Source organism: Pempheris klunzingeri, chromosome 3 (genome assembly GCF_042242105.1).
Source record: "Pempheris klunzingeri isolate RE-2024b chromosome 3, fPemKlu1.hap1, whole genome shotgun sequence".
In the NCBI taxonomy this organism is placed as follows: domain Eukaryota; kingdom Metazoa; phylum Chordata; class Actinopteri; order Acropomatiformes; family Pempheridae; genus Pempheris; species Pempheris klunzingeri.
In genome coordinates, this window is record NC_092014.1 from 15255237 (window position 1) to 15274661 (window position 19425).

General features: G+C 41.9%; 1 protein-coding gene across 1 annotated transcript in view; it reads left to right on the forward strand.

The window, feature by feature from the left end:
* Positions 1-19425, forward strand: part of ptprdb (protein tyrosine phosphatase receptor type Db) — a 49956-nt gene that overhangs the window by 25679 nt on the left and 4852 nt on the right. The window contains exons 22-35 of the mRNA XM_070828374.1: positions 315-571; positions 1505-1598; positions 2871-3095; positions 3181-3341; positions 4590-4601; positions 5202-5314; positions 5436-5477; positions 6019-6116; positions 8100-8223; positions 10281-10456; positions 12074-12097; positions 13856-13975; positions 15255-15409; positions 17109-17394. Of these exons, the coding sequence (XP_070684475.1) occupies positions 315-571; positions 1505-1598; positions 2871-3095; positions 3181-3341; positions 4590-4601; positions 5202-5314; positions 5436-5477; positions 6019-6116; positions 8100-8223; positions 10281-10456; positions 12074-12097; positions 13856-13975; positions 15255-15409; positions 17109-17394 (1887 nt within the window). The remainder of the gene's footprint in view (positions 1-314; positions 572-1504; positions 1599-2870; positions 3096-3180; positions 3342-4589; positions 4602-5201; positions 5315-5435; positions 5478-6018; positions 6117-8099; positions 8224-10280; positions 10457-12073; positions 12098-13855; positions 13976-15254; positions 15410-17108; positions 17395-19425) is intronic.

Here is a 19425-nt window from a genome sequence, read left to right on the forward strand (position 1 = left end):
ACATAATGCCCCTTGAACTGCTGGAAGGCTTTTAATGTAAAATAGATCGGGGAAGTGTTTAGTTTGTGTTAACAGCAGCACCAACAGCAAAATAACAAGACAATAAGCAAAAGCATGGAGACTTAGTACTAGAGTTTAATTATATATTACAGTAAAACAGGGGAAATTAAGAAATAAAAGTCCTGGCTATCCCTGTTGAAGTAAATAAAAGCAGTGGGCACTATTTGAGAACTACACTGAATGTGGTGCATTGTGCATCTTACTCTATGTCATATGCAATCTAACACTCAAACTGTGGCCTACGATGTGTCCAGATCCTGTATGGAAAGGGCCAGTCTGTGGAAGTGGATGGGAAGCAGACTCAGAAGCTGATCACTGGCTTGGAGCCGGACACCCAGTACTCCTTTCTGCTCACCAATCGGGCCAACAGTGCCGGGGGTCTGCAGCACCGCGTCACTGCCACCACCGCCCCAGACATCCTAAAAACCAAACCCATGGTGGTGGGAAAGACCAACACAGATGGCATGGTGACTGTGCAGCTACCAACTGTGCAGACCACAGCCAAAGTCAGGTAGTGATTATAGATTTTTTTTTTTTTTTTAATGAATTCCTCCTGCTGCTGTTTTTTATTTATTGGTCTATCAAGAGGGATTTCTCTTTGCTTTGGCAGCAAAGCAAGTCTGAGAACTCCCACAACAGGCCAAATGAAAGCACAAAGCTGATCTGCTTGTTGTAGCCAAGACCAAATGTAGATACCAAGAGGAAGCAGACCTTCAGCGTCAAGTACAACCTGAATCACTCGACTGCTGCACTGCATGTTCTTCACAACCATTTTCCTGTGGGTTGTCCCTGTCACATTAGAAGATTATTGGGGGTTTTCTGAGTCCCAAACTACATTTTGCTCTTTCAGTGTCTACAGACACAGGAGTCTTTCCTGTTGCCAAGATGTTAACACAAACTGTAATCAGCTAAATGTTGAATTTGCTGAAAATGTCAGCAATAAACTACTCTCTACTGTATAACTTTGCATACTTTGCTAAAGTGCGTACATGGAGCACTGAATGAGTCATTTATTGTGGACCCAATGATGATTTTGGTGTCTTAGTGGTCTGACAGCCCCTAAAAAGTTCCTCTACTCCAGTGATATTTTTGTTTTTGTGTCACACATGGCTTCAGACATGGACCTCTGTTCCAAAAACAACCACACTGTTTAGATTCAAGGAGCAATGGCACTACTGCTGCTGCAGCATTTTACTGTATTAATGATATAATCCTCAATAGCTCTTTAAAGTAGAACACTACAGGAATAGTTTGACATTTTAGGAAATCTGCTTACAAGTACCTTTGTAGCTCAAAAATTGAACAACTGAACTAAACAGACAAAAAAGATATAGCAGATTTGGTAACCTTAGGACAGAACCAGGCTAGCCCAAAATGTCCGGGGCACGTCAGTATGTCCAGGGATAGTATATTAAGCCTAAACCCAGTGTATGCTGTGTTTCAGGGGTTACTATGTGGTGGTGGTGCCGCTTAAGAAGCAGAGAGGAGGGAAGTTCCTGAATCCCTGGGAGGAGCCCGACCAGATGAACCTGGATGAGGTGAGACATGCAGCAGTCAGGAAATTATAAATAACTAAATAATGGTCATAATAAATGTCTTATTATAAGGAGATGGGAGCAATGAGTGCTGTTAAATGTGATACAGAGAAGATATGCAAATACATTGCAGTCTTGTAAAAAGAAAATCTCATGTCTTATTTCCATTTAGATCACCAGATGGATGATTAATTTTCTCACTAACAGACAGTAGTTGTAAATCCAGCATCTGAATTTCTACTTCCACTGGCACACTGCAGCATCGTGTCCTTTTTCCTTTATGTTTTATAACTGTCCTAATAAATATAAAAACCATCATATTGTAAAATTTGGTGACGATGGTGTTATGTTTCCTGACTGACTAATACACATAGCATTTTGGATATTATTGGCCAGCTATGGACTAGTCACTGCCATTAAAACGTGTATACTTGAATCCTTTCTAACATTCTCATAATTGTATTTTGTCATTTTTAGGCATGTCAATGAATTGTCTGTGTACACTTTTGTTTACAAACTCACGTACCCTAAATTGCCACTCGTGGGACAAAAAAACATATTTTGGTTTGAAATGAATTGAATTTTCAAGTCACATTAACAAAGGATAGTGCTGAGTCTATTGGGAGGATTTTTTTTCACCTCCGTCACACTATTTGTATCTTATTATGTGACAGTAGACGGCCCAGCCATCCATCGCCCGTTCACTCCAAACAATACTTTCACATAACATTTCCCATCTAATTCCACTTCCTGCCTTTTTCTAAAGACTTCATCACCTCATTACGCTGTTCTGAAAGCACATTCATGTGTGAGATAAGTTTCAATAGAGTTTTTATGGTGCCCACTGTCTCAATGGATAAATGCGGTAGCAATTCAGTTGATGATGAAGACATTTGTGCTTAGGTGATAATGGTTTATACAGCCCATTGTTCCTTCACTGATGAGGGTTTTTGTGTGGGGTAAAATTGACAAAACCTCCATTTTTCCCAAGGCTTTTTCACAGGAAACTCAACAGTATAATCTCCAAATATTAAGCAAATATTTTTTTAGGAACATAATATTACAATTTTAGAAAGATGACTACATTGCTTATATATCAGAGAAATTAAATTGATTTGCAGTGTGAGTAATGGGCTTTGATGTTGCACTATTAGATGAAAATTATAACCAATTGATGACTGTTATACCCCCTTTTTCTATAATTTCTCATCTCTTTCCTCTCCCCTCTATTCTTTTCATGTCCGCCTGCACATCCTCTGTTTTCCCTCCTTTCAGCTCCTGAAGGAAATCAACAGGACCAGCGTCAGTCGTGCCCTCCGCATCCGCAGACAGGCCGGCCAATCAGATCCAAGGGCCTATGTCACCGCCCACTTTAAGACCCTCCCCCTGGAGTTCACTCTTGGTGATGGGCGAAACTATGGTGACTTCCGCAACCGTCCACTGCAGAACGGACAGGAATATGTTTTCTTTGTGCTCGCGCTGCTGGACCTCTCTGAGAATGTGAGTAAAGACACAAGCACACCCACACAGATCAACCATCTAAGAACAGTGTTGTGAAAAAGCATAAAACCATGTCTTCCTCCAGACTATGTTCGCCACTAGCCCATACTCTGATCCCGTTACCTCATCGGACGTGGATCCACAGCCAATCGTCGACGAGGAAGAGGGTCTGTTGTGGGTGGTGGGGCCTGTGCTAGCTGTCATCTTCATCGTCTGCATCGTCATCGCCATTCTCCTCTTCAAGAGGTAATAACAGGATGGAGGAGTCAGGAAGTTGTAAAAATGGTTTAATAAAGTGTTACACTGGTGAGAAAGGAAGGAAGGAAACTTAAGTGACATGGAATGAAAGATTAAATATTTTGGTGAATACAAGATAAAGAAAAATAATTAGAAAGGCAGCTTACATCTTCACAGAAGGGCAACAGATACTCTACTGGGATTAACTTGTTTTCATTTCCAATTTGTCTTGTTTGCCCCTCTGTGTGTTCAACTCAAAATGTTTTGGGCCAGTATAGTATATTGTACAGATACTTAAATGTATTCCTTGGCTGTAGTTAGGCCGTCCTATCTCAAGCAGCAATACTCAAATTGCCTTCGCCAGAGCAAGGTCATAAACAAGAAATAATGTTATCTCTCAGACAGGTGCGCACAATTTATAATCCTTTACATAAATTACCTGGACCAAAGTTGTAGGGCAGGGGTTGTCAAAGTCTGACATTGTGCCCTCCTCCCCTCCTCCAGACAAAATTGAGACAACTGCCCCCCCATCCTTCCAACTAAATTCAAAACCTTCTGTGAACTACTCTGAACCAAGTTGAGGCTGAATCCCGTTTGGTTTATTCCAGATCATATTACACTGTGATGTGATTTGTTGATATGATGTGATCACATTAACACAATCACATCTGAATTTAGCTCACAAGTTCTCAGAGAAATTTTGTGCTTCCTGTTTTAAAAATCTGCATACAGTGAGATAGCTAACACAGGGGAAGATAGCATTATTGCCCATTAGCATTATTCATGATAATCATCTATTCCTCTGGCCAGGGTTTTGTTAATGCACATGAATAATTGCTGTGACTGATGTGGCACTGCGGAATTATCACCCTGATGATAATAATAATCTAAAGTTCGTAAGCCCTGGAGTGTAACCTGTGGTGATCCACAGCCATTAATGTCTCACTTGTAGCTGAGTTGCAATTTGCAACATATTTCTACAAGTAGATGTGACAATTAGAGGGTGTGCTGGGAGATAATGTGTATGCAAAATCAGGGGATGAGGTTTTTGTCATTTACATTCGCTATTTATCTTTGTGTCCGTAGAAGGTGCTATATAACACATCTAACACTGTAATGAGAAACTGATTAGTTTCAGTGAGAGGGATGGAATGATGAGCTCAGCATTGCCTTAGTCCCTGATGTTTGTTGACTGAACACTAATGGTATTCATCCTTGTCTGTTCTTTTATCTGATCGTCTCCCTGTTTGGATCCAGCAAACCTGACAGGTAAACAAACACCACCTATTACCATTTTCTCTGTCCTACGGGGGTATTTTCCTTGCAAAGCCTTTGCAAAGAATGATTTAGATAATAGATCCCAGTAGAGTGAGGATTATCCTGATGTTTCCTTGATGACTGCATAGTAACCTACAGTACCCTGGATGAATTGTTAAAGTGTACATACAATTTATCCAGTGCATATATGAGGAGATATGAGGGATAAAAGCAAATTGTGAATAGATAGCATAAAACCTAAGAAAATGTAGGAATAGATGTCACTTTAACTGCTAGGAGTCTCTGTGGAAAAAAACATATAACATATACAATATGTTGCAAAACTAAACCTGAAGTCAACCAAAGCTCTGATAGAATTTGAAACACAGATTTCCTTAAAATTACAGCTATCCTCAAATGTCCGCGGAGCAATTTCATGTGGCACAGTCTAGTCCATTTATTGAAACCCTAAATCCCCAAAATTTAGGATATGCATATGTTTACAAATGCCACATTTTCCCAGATTCAGCTTTTTTTTTTTCAATGCAGTAAAAGGTTCAATTCATCAGGTTGAGGTGAATGGAAATGCTGAGCGTTGATCTGTTATTCCAGGAAAAGGGCCGAGGCTGAAGGCAGGAAGGGCAGTTTCCCCTGCAGCAAAGCCATGTCATCCCATCATCCCACTGATCCTGTGGAGCTACGCAGAATCAACTTCCAGACACCAGGTGAACTAGACGCACCTTTGCACATACAGGCACACACACCATGTCTAGTCTGATGTGTGATTTCCGCAGCTTTTTGTAGTTGTATTTGTAAGATTAACCGTGGTGTTGTTTCCCTTTTCAGCATACCGTGTATCAGTGTACCGCGGTTATCGACGTTTGTCAAGTTAGTTGGTCTTAGTCTGCCTTAGATCTTCTTCTTCTTCTTTTTGCTGTCATTGTTTTCCTTCTTTCATTTTCTTTCTTTCTGTCGTTCTTTCTTTCTTTCTTTCTTTCTTTCTGTCTTTCTTTCTTTCCCATTTTCATGCCAACTAACCTTCCATCCCATATAGGATGAAGCTGCTTGAATTGACAACATTTCATCAAAATGCCTCTGGAATACTTAGAATTAAAAAAAAAACATACTAAATTTTTTAACTGCCTGTGTCATATTCTTTTTTTATCTTCACCAGCAGTGTGCATATACTCTGAGGACATGTGCCTCAGTAACTTTCAGAACACGCACATTGTTCTCTCTGTCTGCCTGGAGAAAAAATGGTCACTTAACAAAAAATAAAAGAACACTTCCATTTGCTTCCTCCACTGACTATGGACACAAGCCTAAACAACACCTCCTCTGAGAATCCTCACTCTTAACATTTTCCTCCAAAAGAGTTTAGTTGTACATGTATCGAAATGGCCTCTTTTTCTGTTTCTGTGCTCGGCAGGCATGGCAAGTCACCCGCCCGTTCCCATCTCTGAGCTGGCAGATCACATTGAGCGCCTCAAGGCAAACGACAATCTCAAGTTCTCTCAAGAGTACGAGGTAAGAATGCTGATGATCTGTCCCTGAAAATCTTTAAGTCAGGAAATTCATCTGGTTTTGATGCAGTTGCGCACATATTTATCGTTGACTCGTCATTTTCTAATTTATTTCCTTACATTTTATTTCTTTATTTTTTGCTCCGCTTCAGTTTCAATGGAGATCGCTGTAGTTTGAACCTCACATAGTGTCGACAGTTAAGATGCATTTTGATTCGTCTTCACAGAATGACAGAAGATAAAGCACATTTTCCTCTCTCCTGTCTTGTCGTTATCTATACAAATATAACGGGGGAAATTGAAATTGCAAGCTCAAAGAGAGCTTGCTTACAGCCAGATGGTTATCAAGCCCTCATTTCTACGCTCTGGTGGAGAACGAGGAGAAGCAGAGATAGAAATAAAGAGGCAGCGACAGAGAGCCGACTCACCGGGAGATACAGGAAGCAAGTGTTCTCTGCGTAAAAAAAGGCGCGTCTTGATTGGTTTCCTCCAAGTTGCAGCACAGTTAATGTGGAACAAAAAAATGGCGTCTACTTGGAGATAACAATGTGCCTGAACTTGGTGTGCTGAACTGTGGCATTAAATAAGGGAAAAAAAACAAATGCTACACGCTGTGTAGCAAATAGTCCTAGCATTACAATGAGCACCACAGAGAGCTATTAAAGGGGTAAAACTCTATTCTTTTCCTCGCAAAAAAAAAAAAAAAAGGCTGACAGCCTCTGGGTGAAGAAGGAGATGTAAGCCACTAATTGGCTACCACAAGAGAGGGACAGTGTGTGTGACAGATATGTATACAGATAGACGACATGGACACATTATGCAAAGAGTAGGAAAACGGAGCGAGGATGTTTTAGGGAGAAAGGATAAAGGAGGGTGGAAGAGACAGTGAGGGAGAAGCCGTATATGTAATTGTGGTGTGAGTTGGAACCACTCCGTTGAGCCTCACATTCTCTCTGCATGACTGTGTGCTTTGTTCGGTACTGAACCCTTAACGAGGGAACGAGAGAGATGGATGGAGGAGGGATTGAGGGAGAGAGAGAGAGAGAGAGGGAGAGAGAGAGGCAAGAAATGATTGCGGTGTAATAATTAGACACACATGATGTTGGGCAGCGTGCGGAAAGCAGTCTCAAACACACACACATACATGCACTTATCCAGTACCACCCCTGTCCATTTTTTTCCCCCCAAACCAAACCATAATTATGTGTCGTAAAATATTCAGAATCGTCAAATTGCTCTGGCTCTCTCCTCTCCGTCCCTCTCCATTGACAGCCCCGTAATGACCTCATGTCTGCCTCTCCCAGCTAACAGCAGTGGTTACACTGTAATTACCCTCCAGGAACTTAATGTGTTGGTCTAACACAACCATCCTTTCTCTCCCAGAGGAATTTATTGTGCTTTTATCATCTTTCTCTGGTAGTTAGTTTTTTTTCTTTTCTTTTTTTTTAAAAAGCGGAAAGTCCCTACATCACTGTTGTTCCTTGAAACAGAATATCATATTTGCCATCATTCCCGTCCAAGTTCAATAATACCTTTTTTAATTTTCAATTGGTACTTGGTTTCTAATGGCAACATTGGACAATGCTTATCCAGTTCTTACTTTTCTAAATGCAGAGATAATAACATCCTTGCCAGCGCTCAGTTGTAAATGGTGATGGTTATAGTGTATGTGTGATATTCTTAGACAGTTAGACAGTTTGAAGACGATACACAATTATTACGTCTCAGTTTCTTTGGCAAGTGAGCTCTTTTTGATCAATGCTAATGATTTAAATAAGCATTTCAAGCAAGAAGAGAGATTTTTGCATACCACAATGACAAACTCTTTATGACATGCTACATGCCACATTTGAAAGCCGATAATTCAAAGCATGCAAACACCATCCAAAACAACCTAAATTGTGGAAAGTGGATAACTGGGAAAGTCTGTCTTTATTAGTTGTTTTCTGTTGATCTTTGTTCTGACCTTGTCTTTTGCATCTTGTAGTCCATCGACCCCGGCCAGCAGTTCACATGGGAGAACTCCAACTTGGAGGTCAACAAGCCAAAGAACCGCTATGCTAACGTCATTGCCTATGATCACTCCAGGGTCATACTCTCCAGCATTGAGGGTAAGACGCCAACAGTGTGTTTGAGTGCGCGTGTGGCTGTGTGCCTCTGCACTCTCGTACTTCTATCTTTATGAGAACTCACTTGAGAGTGAGGACATTTTTTGGAAGTGAGGGCATTTTGGTCATTTCTGTTAAGGGTTGAGGTTTATGAGACAGTCCCAGGGTTAAGGTCAGGGTAATTCTTCAGATTGGGCATGTAGTTGTGATGGTTAAGGTTGGAAATAAAGGCTGGGGAGCGCATGATGTCAGCGAGAGTCACCATAAGTATAGAAGTATGTGTGTTTGAGTGTATCTGTATGGCTGTGTGTGTGTGTGTGCGAGAGAGAGCTGCTATCCATGAGCTAAATTCATTTTATTGCCACTGGCCCATACAAACACATACAAAGTGTTGTGCCTGCATCAGCCATAAAAAAATGATCATCTAAGGATCGGCATCTGAGGAACAAACTGCTGTGTCTACCCGCTGTGTTACCATATCATACAAATGATATGGTCTCATTTCTGACCATTTTACTGTCATGGAGATAAATTAGACTCACGCTGTATTTACAGCCCATTTACTGATACATTTTCATGGTGCACCCATTTCGTCTCTTTAAATGGTCTAAAATGAGAAGAAAATATAGTCACAGTCCTGTTCTCAGTGTGCGTTTTGCAGCGCATTCACCCACCTCAGCTGGGAAAGACCTGAGGCAGAGAAACTGGCAGCTCCAACATGGAGAGAGGGAGGCAGTGGGAGGCCAAGCCCAAACAGATGAGCCTTATCTGGGCAGAGCATGTGTGAGCAGCCCTTCCACCCCCGCCTGTCCTGGAGCCCTGGCTGTCTGTCTTTCTTTCAGCTTAGAAAACACATATACTCTTGAGCATGTCCAAACGCACATAGACACACACGCTCACACACACACACAAATACACACACACACGCACACACGAAACTAGAGATTTAAAACACATGCCCAGGATGTGCAGAAGCACAGATATGCACTTTTGCTCCTAGTCTCCTCCACACATTCTCATGAACAAACACTCTCTGCCAAGCCAGTGTAGCCACCAAGTAACTGGAAGTGTGTGTGTGTTTGTTTTATCTGCGCAATGCTTCTGCTGTAGTCCCTTGCAATAAAGTTGTAGCACATCAAAGTGTTCAGCCAAGCTGTCTTATAAAGACTGAGGTTGATAAACATATGTTCGAAGCTCTTCTTACCGTCTGTCACCATCCCATTTAAAAGAAGTTGTATAAACACCCCGTACTTGTCTGTTGTTATATGTGTGCATGTGTGTCTGTGGTGTGTCTGTGGTGTGTGTGTGTGTGTGCGTGTGTGTGCGCGTGTGCGTTGTAAGCTTGGGGTTTTACGACTGTATGGGACTAAATCTTGTTCATAAAATAAGCTGCAAGGAGTGAATCGGCGACAGGAGTTTCTTCCTGTCAGGATTCTACTGTTTGCTCATTGACTCCTATCTTTTTAAATGTAAACGGCTATCAGACGACTCAAAAGGAGTTTTTGTGTCCCACTTCGGCAGAATCGGGTCATGGCTGAATGTACGCGTACACGTCTGTGTGTATGCCTGTGTGTGTACTTTGGTGTTTTGGTGTATGTGTGCATGTTTGAGCTATGACTCAGTGATTTTTGGGATTATGGTATTAGGCCTCAGATGAGCAGGACTGATCCTAAATCAAACACACACAGCTGGTCCCTCACATCACACGCACACACACACATACACACACACACACACACACACATGCAATCCCCTCCAGGACAAGCAGTGTCAGCGGAGTCTTACACAGAGACGGCCTTACAGTCATATTGCCATTCAAAGCGACACATCCAGAGTATACTCAGATTAGGCCCATGATCGTCTTAGCATGTATTATAAAACAAGACGGCTGAACAATCCAACACCAAAGGACGCTTGGCCCTGTGAAAACATTAATCTCTCTGCCATGACCTCAGATGATCCGCAGCCTTTATTACTGGGACATAAACCTGCCCTTCACACATGTCTTTCCATTTTTTGTCTCCACTTTCAATAATTTCCACTTTTTCCTTATTATGCAGGTGTCCCAGGCAGTGACTACATCAACTCTAACTATATTGATGGCTACCGCCGTCAGAATGCCTATATCGCCACTCAGGGATCCCTCCCTGAGACCTTCGGGGAGTTCTGGAGGATGGTCTGGGAGCAGCACACAGCCAACATTATCATGATGACCAAGCTGGAAGAGAAGTCACGGGTAAGAAAAGGGGGATGGAAAAGCATAGGGAGTATGGGACAGCAAGGACAGCGTAGCACAGGGTTGAGCCAACACAATACTGATGGCAAGAAGAGGAGGATGGAAGAAATTAGGATCAGGCAGAAGAAGAAGGAGCGTATGTGGATAGCATGTGGTCACTTTAGGAAGGGGCAAATTATTAACAGTATACAGGATATCCAGCATCAAACTTGTAGCACTTCAACTGGTACAGGTAGTGTTACAGGTTGGCTATGTTTTAGTTGAAGCATGGCCATTAATGTTGTCCCAAGAAAACAGCTGGATTTATGACCATATCCTTTTTTGCAAGGTGGACAAAAACCTAAGTGTATAGTTTTTATTGCTAGCAATAAACGTTTCATAATAATTGGCAAAACACTGAGAAGCACGACACTGCTACAATCTTTACCCCCTGACAGGTATGTTTTTATGCAGAGAGTGAGGCAGACCATATTTATTTGATATACCTGTAGCAGCCTGTTTTTTTTAGACATTTTTGAGGAAATGCTCAGAAGTACTCAGGAGAACAGCAGTGACTGTAGTGTAAATGCAACCGGATGCTCCCCTGCCAGCACAGAAAAGGGTAATGTAGGCACAGTTTAGAGTAGGTCAGGGTTAGATAGAGTCATCATCATCATAACTTTATTCCAGACACATTAGTCCATATCAGTATAAGAAATAACATAAAGTAAAACAGAACATGAATTGATATAGAATATGATTGCATTGACTATAATGCAGGAAGGTGTGAGAAAAGGATAGGAGGTTAGGATAGGGAAGACATGGGGACAGAAGGATAAAACAATGAGGTAAAGAAGAACGGCAGAGGCGAGTAGGGCAACAATAAAGTGAGAGGGATAAATTACAGTTAGCTCAGGTTTGAATTGGGGCAGAATGGTATTGAATGTGGTCGGTTTGAGTAGTGAAAAGGCACAAGACAGACCGGGGCAGGGCAGGGCAGGGCAGGGCAGGGCATTCATTTTTTAGGATGTGGAAGGACAGTAGAGCCCAGATGGATTCAACAGAACAGGGCAGACAAGGAGAGGACAGAAGAGTAACTGCCAGGACACGTCATGTAGTACAAAAATAGTTTATAGAATAAACCAAAAAAGCAGCCGACACCATTATGGTGACCAAGCTAAAAGTGCTACGCTAAAGTAGTGGTTAAGACCTCAGAGTGGGCGTGTAGGATGGCACAGGGTGGCATATAGTTGATCAGAATGAAATAGAATACAGTAAAATATTATAGGCTATAATGGTGAGCAAGACCAGGGGGATTTACAAGTACAGCTAAATGGGGGGGTAGGTAATGAATTAGAAAATCATTTAGCTTCGAGGCATTTTGCTGTTGTTAACAGAATATGCGCTTGAGTACAAATTCAATGTAATGAGAATGTCATGTTAGAATAAAATGAACAAGAATGGCTTGAGGTATGAATCATGATTAAGTGCTAACCAATTATGTCCAGAGCCCTGTTCAGAAAATGATTCTTTCCTCTCATCTTTGCTTCTTTTCCTATTAACCTGTGTCTTGTGTTAAAACTCTGTTTCCTTTTCAACTTTTTCCAACTGTCTCTGTTGTGTCTGTTTGACCCTCAGATGCCCTCTTATTTCTTCTCTAAGGCAAGACCTCTCTTTCTCTCCTTTGCTAATCCCTTTTAAAATGCAACCTCACCTCACATGGTTTTCTCCTTACCTTTTTTTTCTCTATCCAGTGCCCTTTTTTTCTGCTGTTACCCCCCTTTTTTTCTGTGCAATAGCCGGTGCTCTGAGTGAGAATGCAGAATTGTTTTCAGCTCACCACAAGGCACTCATACTTAACTTGGACTGAAATGGGTTTTATTGTAACCACTGCAGTTCAGAAACAGTGCACATTAGTGTCTACGGGTTGCATGATCACACCCACAACTGTTTTTCTATTTTCCTGTCTAGTGGCAATGCAGTATAGGATGTAGTTATTAAAGACAGACTTTTTTTTTTTTCACAAGCTGGCTCCATCACCACGAGCAGTTGTATGAAAACTTGTGTAGTTCTGCTGCAGAAACACTGTGTGAAGGTGTGAAGGACGGTGTGAAGGACTGCAGAGCACCAAATGAACGTAAACATGTTGAATCTGTAGTTCGTGAATGACCGCTAAGCTTAAAGTTCTCGCTAGAGTAGTTGCAACAATGAAAACATTCAGTTTGAATGTACTTAGCTGTTTATAATCAGCCCACTAGCTTCATATCTACAGTTCGAAGGAGTAATGGGCTGCTTGTTGGAGAAAATGATTTAATCGCATTTAACACCTCTCAACATTATGCCATTATGTGTTTACGCATTAACAACACAGATGATCACAGATGGTCCCACTGTGGGAATCTTGCCAGCATCCTCCCTTTTAGCACCAATCAAACCGCACAAGAGCGGGACGCAGTTATGCCGTTAGCCCATATATCAATGGATAATATAGTCTTCACACCAGGCATTCACTGCGATCCTGTTTAGTCCCTGGCAGTGGTCTGGCCCCCCTACGTAGACGACCATTCCTGTCCCCACAGTGTCTCAAGGTCTGGTGGGAAAACAACAGTTGAAAAGCTGTAATTACAGCCTGAACGTCTCGGGCCAAAACGCATAATCCCCAGTCTGGAGCAGTGGAATGCAGAGCGAGCTGAGCTGAGCTCCCTGCTGTCTTTGATGTGAGGACTGGAGGGATCAGCACATAACGTTTGGTTTGGCCTGATTCTGCCAAGGCCCTCCTCCACCCCTTCCCCCTCCTCTGGGTTTTTTTTTTTTTTCCTCTCCTCTCTGTGGTGTCTGAGGCTTAGCTGAAGAACTACAAATATGACCGCCTTAAACAGGGGAATTTTAGGTGTTTCGGTGGTGAGAGATGCTGGGATTTGGTGTGCGGAGTGTAGTTTTGTAGGGATTTGCGACGGTGGAATGTAGGGCGATGTACAGCATCAAATATCTGAGGGCTGAACTTTAGGTATCACTTGGCTTTGACAGCTCTGTGGTGGATCCACCAGCCTATGGCAAACCATGCCTCACAGTTTTCTAGCATTTGAAACAACTTACAGTATGCAGGATCACACCCAAGAAAGCAGAACTCTCTCTCTCCCTGTCTCTCTCTGTCTCTGTCACTCATCACCTCACACACTTACTAAAACCTCTCTCACACGCTGGGTTGTCCCTATAAGCACATTTTTTCCGAACATTACTGTCTGAATTTTGCAAACTCTGTCACTGATCTGCTTCAACACTCCCCTCCTTTTTTTGCCTCTATACAAGTGCACATGCACCCACGTCAGCTCTCTCTTTCTCTCTTCTTTCACAAAAATGTGCGCAGACGTACAGAAACTGCTCTGCGTCTCTCACAGCTTCTTCCCTCTTCCCTTGTAGGTGAAATGTGATCAGTATTGGCCAACACGAGGCACAGAGACCTACGGCCTCATCCAGGTCACTCTGCTGGACACAGTGGAGTTGGCTACCTACTCTGTCAGGACCTTTGCTCTTTACAAGGTAACATGACATGTGCAGTGGAGTATAATGAGGTCATGTATTGATGTGCTGAAAAATTCATGCATACTTGCTTGTGTGTTTGTGCTTGATTCTCAGGCCATGTCACGGTTTGTACACAAATATGCAGTTCCCTGTATTTGTGACCCAACATGACAGCAACAACCACATGGGAACAGAATTTTCTTTTTTACTTTTTCATACATTATTGATCCTTAGGATGAGATTTATTACTTGAAAGTAGCCCATGTTTTCTTTGAATTATTAGTTGTTGAATATAAAATGCACATTTTGATCAACTACTGTCCCACCTGAAACTGATCACTTGTCAGGTTGAGTAAACCAACAGTGTAATTATAGTGGTATATAGCAAATATAGTAATTATAGTTAAGTCTGTGATATTCTACATATTTCTTACTGTGAACAAATCACAAGAAAATGCCAAAACCAATAATTTATTTATCTTACTATCAATTATGCTTATGTAGCCAGCAGTTTATTCCTCTGGCCACAGACCAAAATCTTGTTGCCCAAAAATTATTATGAAAACATCAATGAGCAACACTTTTATTGACATGTCATGTCGTGTGACATGTTCCTTTATTACCATGAACATGCGCCCTGTAGTTTATTTTGAATCAATACCACTTACATGATATAAATGTGTATTAATCCATGACTGAAATAATCCCACAAAATAAACAATTTAATCCCATTTTAATAATATGCTGTTTTTTAAACCATATACTGTATTTGTGCCCTTTTTACATTTACATGAAACAACATGAACAAATGGGCTGGACTGCGGAACAATACAGATTAACATATTGTGGGTTTTGGTCTATATAACTGTTAACAATAAGAAAATGACCAGCTTTATTACTGATTAAAATAGCACAGCCTTTATTGTGATGAATAAAGAACCACTGGCAGTAGCCACATAGATTTTACTTGGCAAAAACACTTACAATAAGCTTGATATACTCAGGGAATAATGTCATAAAGAGGGATTTGTGGACTCTTCGTAGCCATCTTGTCTAAACACCAGAATCCAGTCTCTGTCAGGCATATACTAAGAAATTAAGATACCCCAGGGTCTTCTAATCTTTATGACGAGACAGTCTGGAACCACTCTTTTGTCAAAGAGCGCATAAAGTTTGGAATGACTATTTTGGGTAGCCAACAGATACCATGAGTCAGCAGTTTACACACACAATTCTCAGGCGTTTATGTAATTTTCTACCACATTTACCCTAAACACTTGTCTGTCAACTTGTCCAGAGCGGCTCCAATGAGAAGCGTGAGGTTCGTCACTTCCAGTTCACAGCCTGGCCAGACCATGGGGTGCCTGAACATCCCACCCCCTTCCTAGCCTTCCTACGCAGGGTCAAGGCCTGCAACCCTCCAGATGCGGGACCCATGGTCGTCCATTGCAGGTATGTGCGTGTGTGTTTTTGTCAGTGCTTCATCCATGCTTTTTTTTTTTTATTGGTTTAGGTCTTATAATGTACTGTACCAAAATCAAGGAAAACAATCCAGTGGTCCCTGACCAAAAAGAAAACAAATTTGGATTGTGTGTGTGTGTGTGTATGTGTGCTTGTGCTTGCATGAAACACTTATGTGTTATTTTGGGTTTTACTTGGCCGCATAATTTTCAAAAGCCTGTGAGTCTGTGAAAATCAGCACAGGTCCAAGAGCACTTGTATAAAATCATTCATAGGTCCTGAACTGAAATGAGATTGACCTGCCATTATGCAAACCCCAAACCATCCTCTCTGGCGTAGACACCCACATTCCTCCCGTAACAACCTCCATCATCTCTAAGGTTTAACAACAATAGCCGCCACCACGCTGACCCTGTTTTCCATAAGTAGCTTTCAGTGTTGACTATTTACCGTTTAAGCTGGTGGTAGATCCGAGTTCACAAGTTTATATTCAAATGAGCTGCTGTCTGAGCAGCAGGAGGCTCATGCGTTGGTTGGAGGAAGATTCTGGAAACTTGTCATTACCGTCTTGGCACAGTGTGGAGCTCCAGAGCTGGAATGAAGCTGCTATTTTCTCTTACCAGGGAGCGAAGGCGAGGGGATGGAGGGTAGCAGTGGGGATATGGAGCAGGAGCTCTCGGGAGGAAGAATTACAGAGGTATAGATGTGCAGGGAAGAGAGGGAAGGGAAGAAAAGGGGATTGAGAGATGATTGAGAGGGAGAGTTAGCAAGAGACTGGGAGTTAGTGGAGGAGATATGTGCAGAATGAGAGAGAAGGTGAGGTCAAATCCAGGACGCGGTGAATGGAAATGATGAATTAAAGAAAAGGGAAGGTGGAGAGAAAATGGAGTCTAAAAAAACGTACAAATGTAAAAAAAAAAAAAAAAAAAGAAAAAGTGGTGGGGCTGGTGTGAGAGTGTTGGAAGGGTACTTAGAGAGAAGATAAAGAGGCAGGGAGATGAGGGCGGTAGGGGGGTGAAAAGGTTGGCAGGAGAGGAGCTCTTCCTAATCTTCCGTAGCAGTCAGATGGAGTATCTAACAGGATTATCAGTCAAATTTAATTATCCCGGCAAGACTCCATCATAATGTGCCTAACATATCAACCAGCCTCTGTATCAAACAATGGACCAAATCTCATTCCACCTGAACAACACACACACGCCAGTGCGCACTCACACACATACACACTTATATTAATTTAACCATATAAAGGGGTTTTTATTCACTTGCAGAAACTTGCTTGGTCAGGGTGTTTTACCATTTAGGTACTAGCACAGCAAAAATGTGAAGTGTTTGGGTGGGCAGCTAAATGTATTATATTTCTGGATTGTATGTCGATAGGAGAGGATATCTTCCTAATGCCAGTCAGACAGTGATGCTGACTCATCGCTGATGTCAATTTTTACATTCTTTGTTGGAAATATTGCTGGCTGGCATCTTTTGTGATACTTAGTTGATTTAGGCACAGTATGTTGGAGCTTTTGCAATATGCAACACGGCATATTGGTACAGATTTGTACCAGGTTTGAAGACACGGCACACACTCAGAAAAATTATTTGTTCAACAATTCATACCCCAGGTTGTTTGAAAAAAAAAAAAAAAATCACATCACCATCTGTTCCCCTTTTTTCCTTCCCCTCTTCGGCTCAGTGCCGGAGTGGGCCGCACCGGCTGCTTCATCGTGATCGACGCCATGACGGAGCGAATCAAGCACGAGAAGACCATCGACATCTACGGACATGTCACGCTGATGCGCTCCCAGAGGAACTACATGGTTCAGACGGAGGACCAGTACATCTTCATTCATGATGCGCTGCTGGAGGCTGTGACCTGTGGGAACACAGAGGTCCCCGCTAGGAACCTGTACTCCTACATCCAGAGGCTGACGCAGATTGAACCAGGGGAGAATGTCACCGGCATGGAAGTCGAGTTCAAGGTGAGGAATAATCATCATGTCCTTGAAGGTTTTAAAATGAGATTCAACTGATTTATGGTTTCATAAAACCGATGAATGATAATAATGTGACACTTCACTGGCCTCAATAAGGGAGACATCTTTTTCTTTCCCCTCGCTACACAGATGGCTAGATATCAGGGTCAGCTACACATTAGTATCTCTAGATTTGGTCTTAAGATGGTCGCTCTACCTACCAGGCCATTCTGCCAGCGTGAAGAAAATGTGGTCACTGTGTTTGTTGTATAAAACATCTAAGACTTGTAGATGAAAATGTAGAGGTTGTAACTCTGTAGTTAAGGAGGTAATCTTGTTCAATGGAATAGTTTGATATTTAGAACCCAAGAAGATAGATATCACTCTCATGTCTGTACATTCAGTTCACTAGGGTTGTTTGCATGAATGGAGAAAGAGAACTGGATGCAGCGTGGGGCTCCATTCATTTCTATGAAAGTTGTTCAGTGGCGCATGAAGCCAAAAAGCCACTTCCCGCTGTAAAGACATTACCCAAATGAAATGTACTGTGCATGTATGGGTCCCATAGAGTTATAGAAGTTCTAGTTTGGTCCTCCACCAATGTGAATGGGATGAAATTGTATTTATCTTCAAGACTTTCCAAATGTTATTGGACCAAATGGATTAAATTCTGGTCATTTTGGGGTTTTTTTGATGCTGAACAAAAAAAAAATCCACTGATTTACAGAAGTCTTTTTCACAAGATAAGTTTATGGGGAAAAGTGTTGGGACCATGGGCATCACATGATGGACTCCATAGTTGTAATTGCATGGTTTGACCATTATGTCAAATTGGCTTTGAAACCTGATGCATTTCCTTGGAGTTTGGAGCAGAAACTCAAGGAGGTCACTGCATCTGGCCAAGAACGAGTCCTGCACATCCCTTGTGTGTTAATTAGTGAGCTTTGAAGGTGTTGGTAGGCAGATTTATTTACCGTTAGACAGAGCCAGGCTAGAGGTCTCTCTGTTTTCAGTCTTCATGGTAAACTGAGCTAACCTGGCCGCTGGCACCAGCTTCATATTGAACACTCAGGAAGAAAGAGAATAAGGGTATGTGCCCAAAATGTTACAGTCTAATGTACGTGTAATGTACGTCCTACATGACATATTTAATGTCTACTGGTGCAAGTACTCATTGGAGGAAACTCATGGGAGGTTGGTCCAGAATTTTACTTCCAAACTTATGATATCATCAATCATATTATAAAATGGCCAATGAAAATGAACAGAGAAGTCAACTAAACTGAATGAAAGATGCTTTTAGGTGCAAGACATCGTTGTCAAGCTAGATGGGAGAAATACACATAGGCAGTTGATATAGTAAACGTTTCTGTCCCACCTGTCTGTGTGAAGTCTTTAACACACTTCATCAATGACAATGTTGTTCACAAAACAATCTCATCTCAAGGTCCATTTAGTAGTCGTCCTGCAGCTTTCAACTGTATCACACAGGTCACGTCAGCAGGTTAAGTTTGCTCGTTTGCTCCATAACTGGAGATGTTGAAACTCACGTGATTCTGAGCATCTCCGGTATCGAACTTACTGACCTTGGAAAAAAAAACATCCAAACCTATTGAGTATCTGCTAAAGACATTCGTAGGAAGACGGTTCTCTCCAGCACAGCTTGAGAACAACCTTCTCCACAAGGACATACAGTATGTATGAACCTTGAATTCCTGACCTCGATAGTCACTGAGCATCTTTCCCAGAGCTGTTAGCGGTCTCCCCCCCTCTGAGAGTTTCATATACTCCAGTCGGATGGTTGGATTTGAAGGGGATTATGGGATTGCACCTTTTGAATCCAAGGTAAGAGAGCTCTACTGAGGGTTTTAGAAGGCATCATAGTTTTGGACGTTTGATGGGCATAGACAGAAAGGCCTGATAACGTAGGCCGGAAATCTTTTGGGAAGGTCATGTGGGCCGTTTTCAAACATTTACGGAGCTGATCAGAATACAAAGTGAGAACACTGACCATTGACATCAGTACATGAGCAAGAA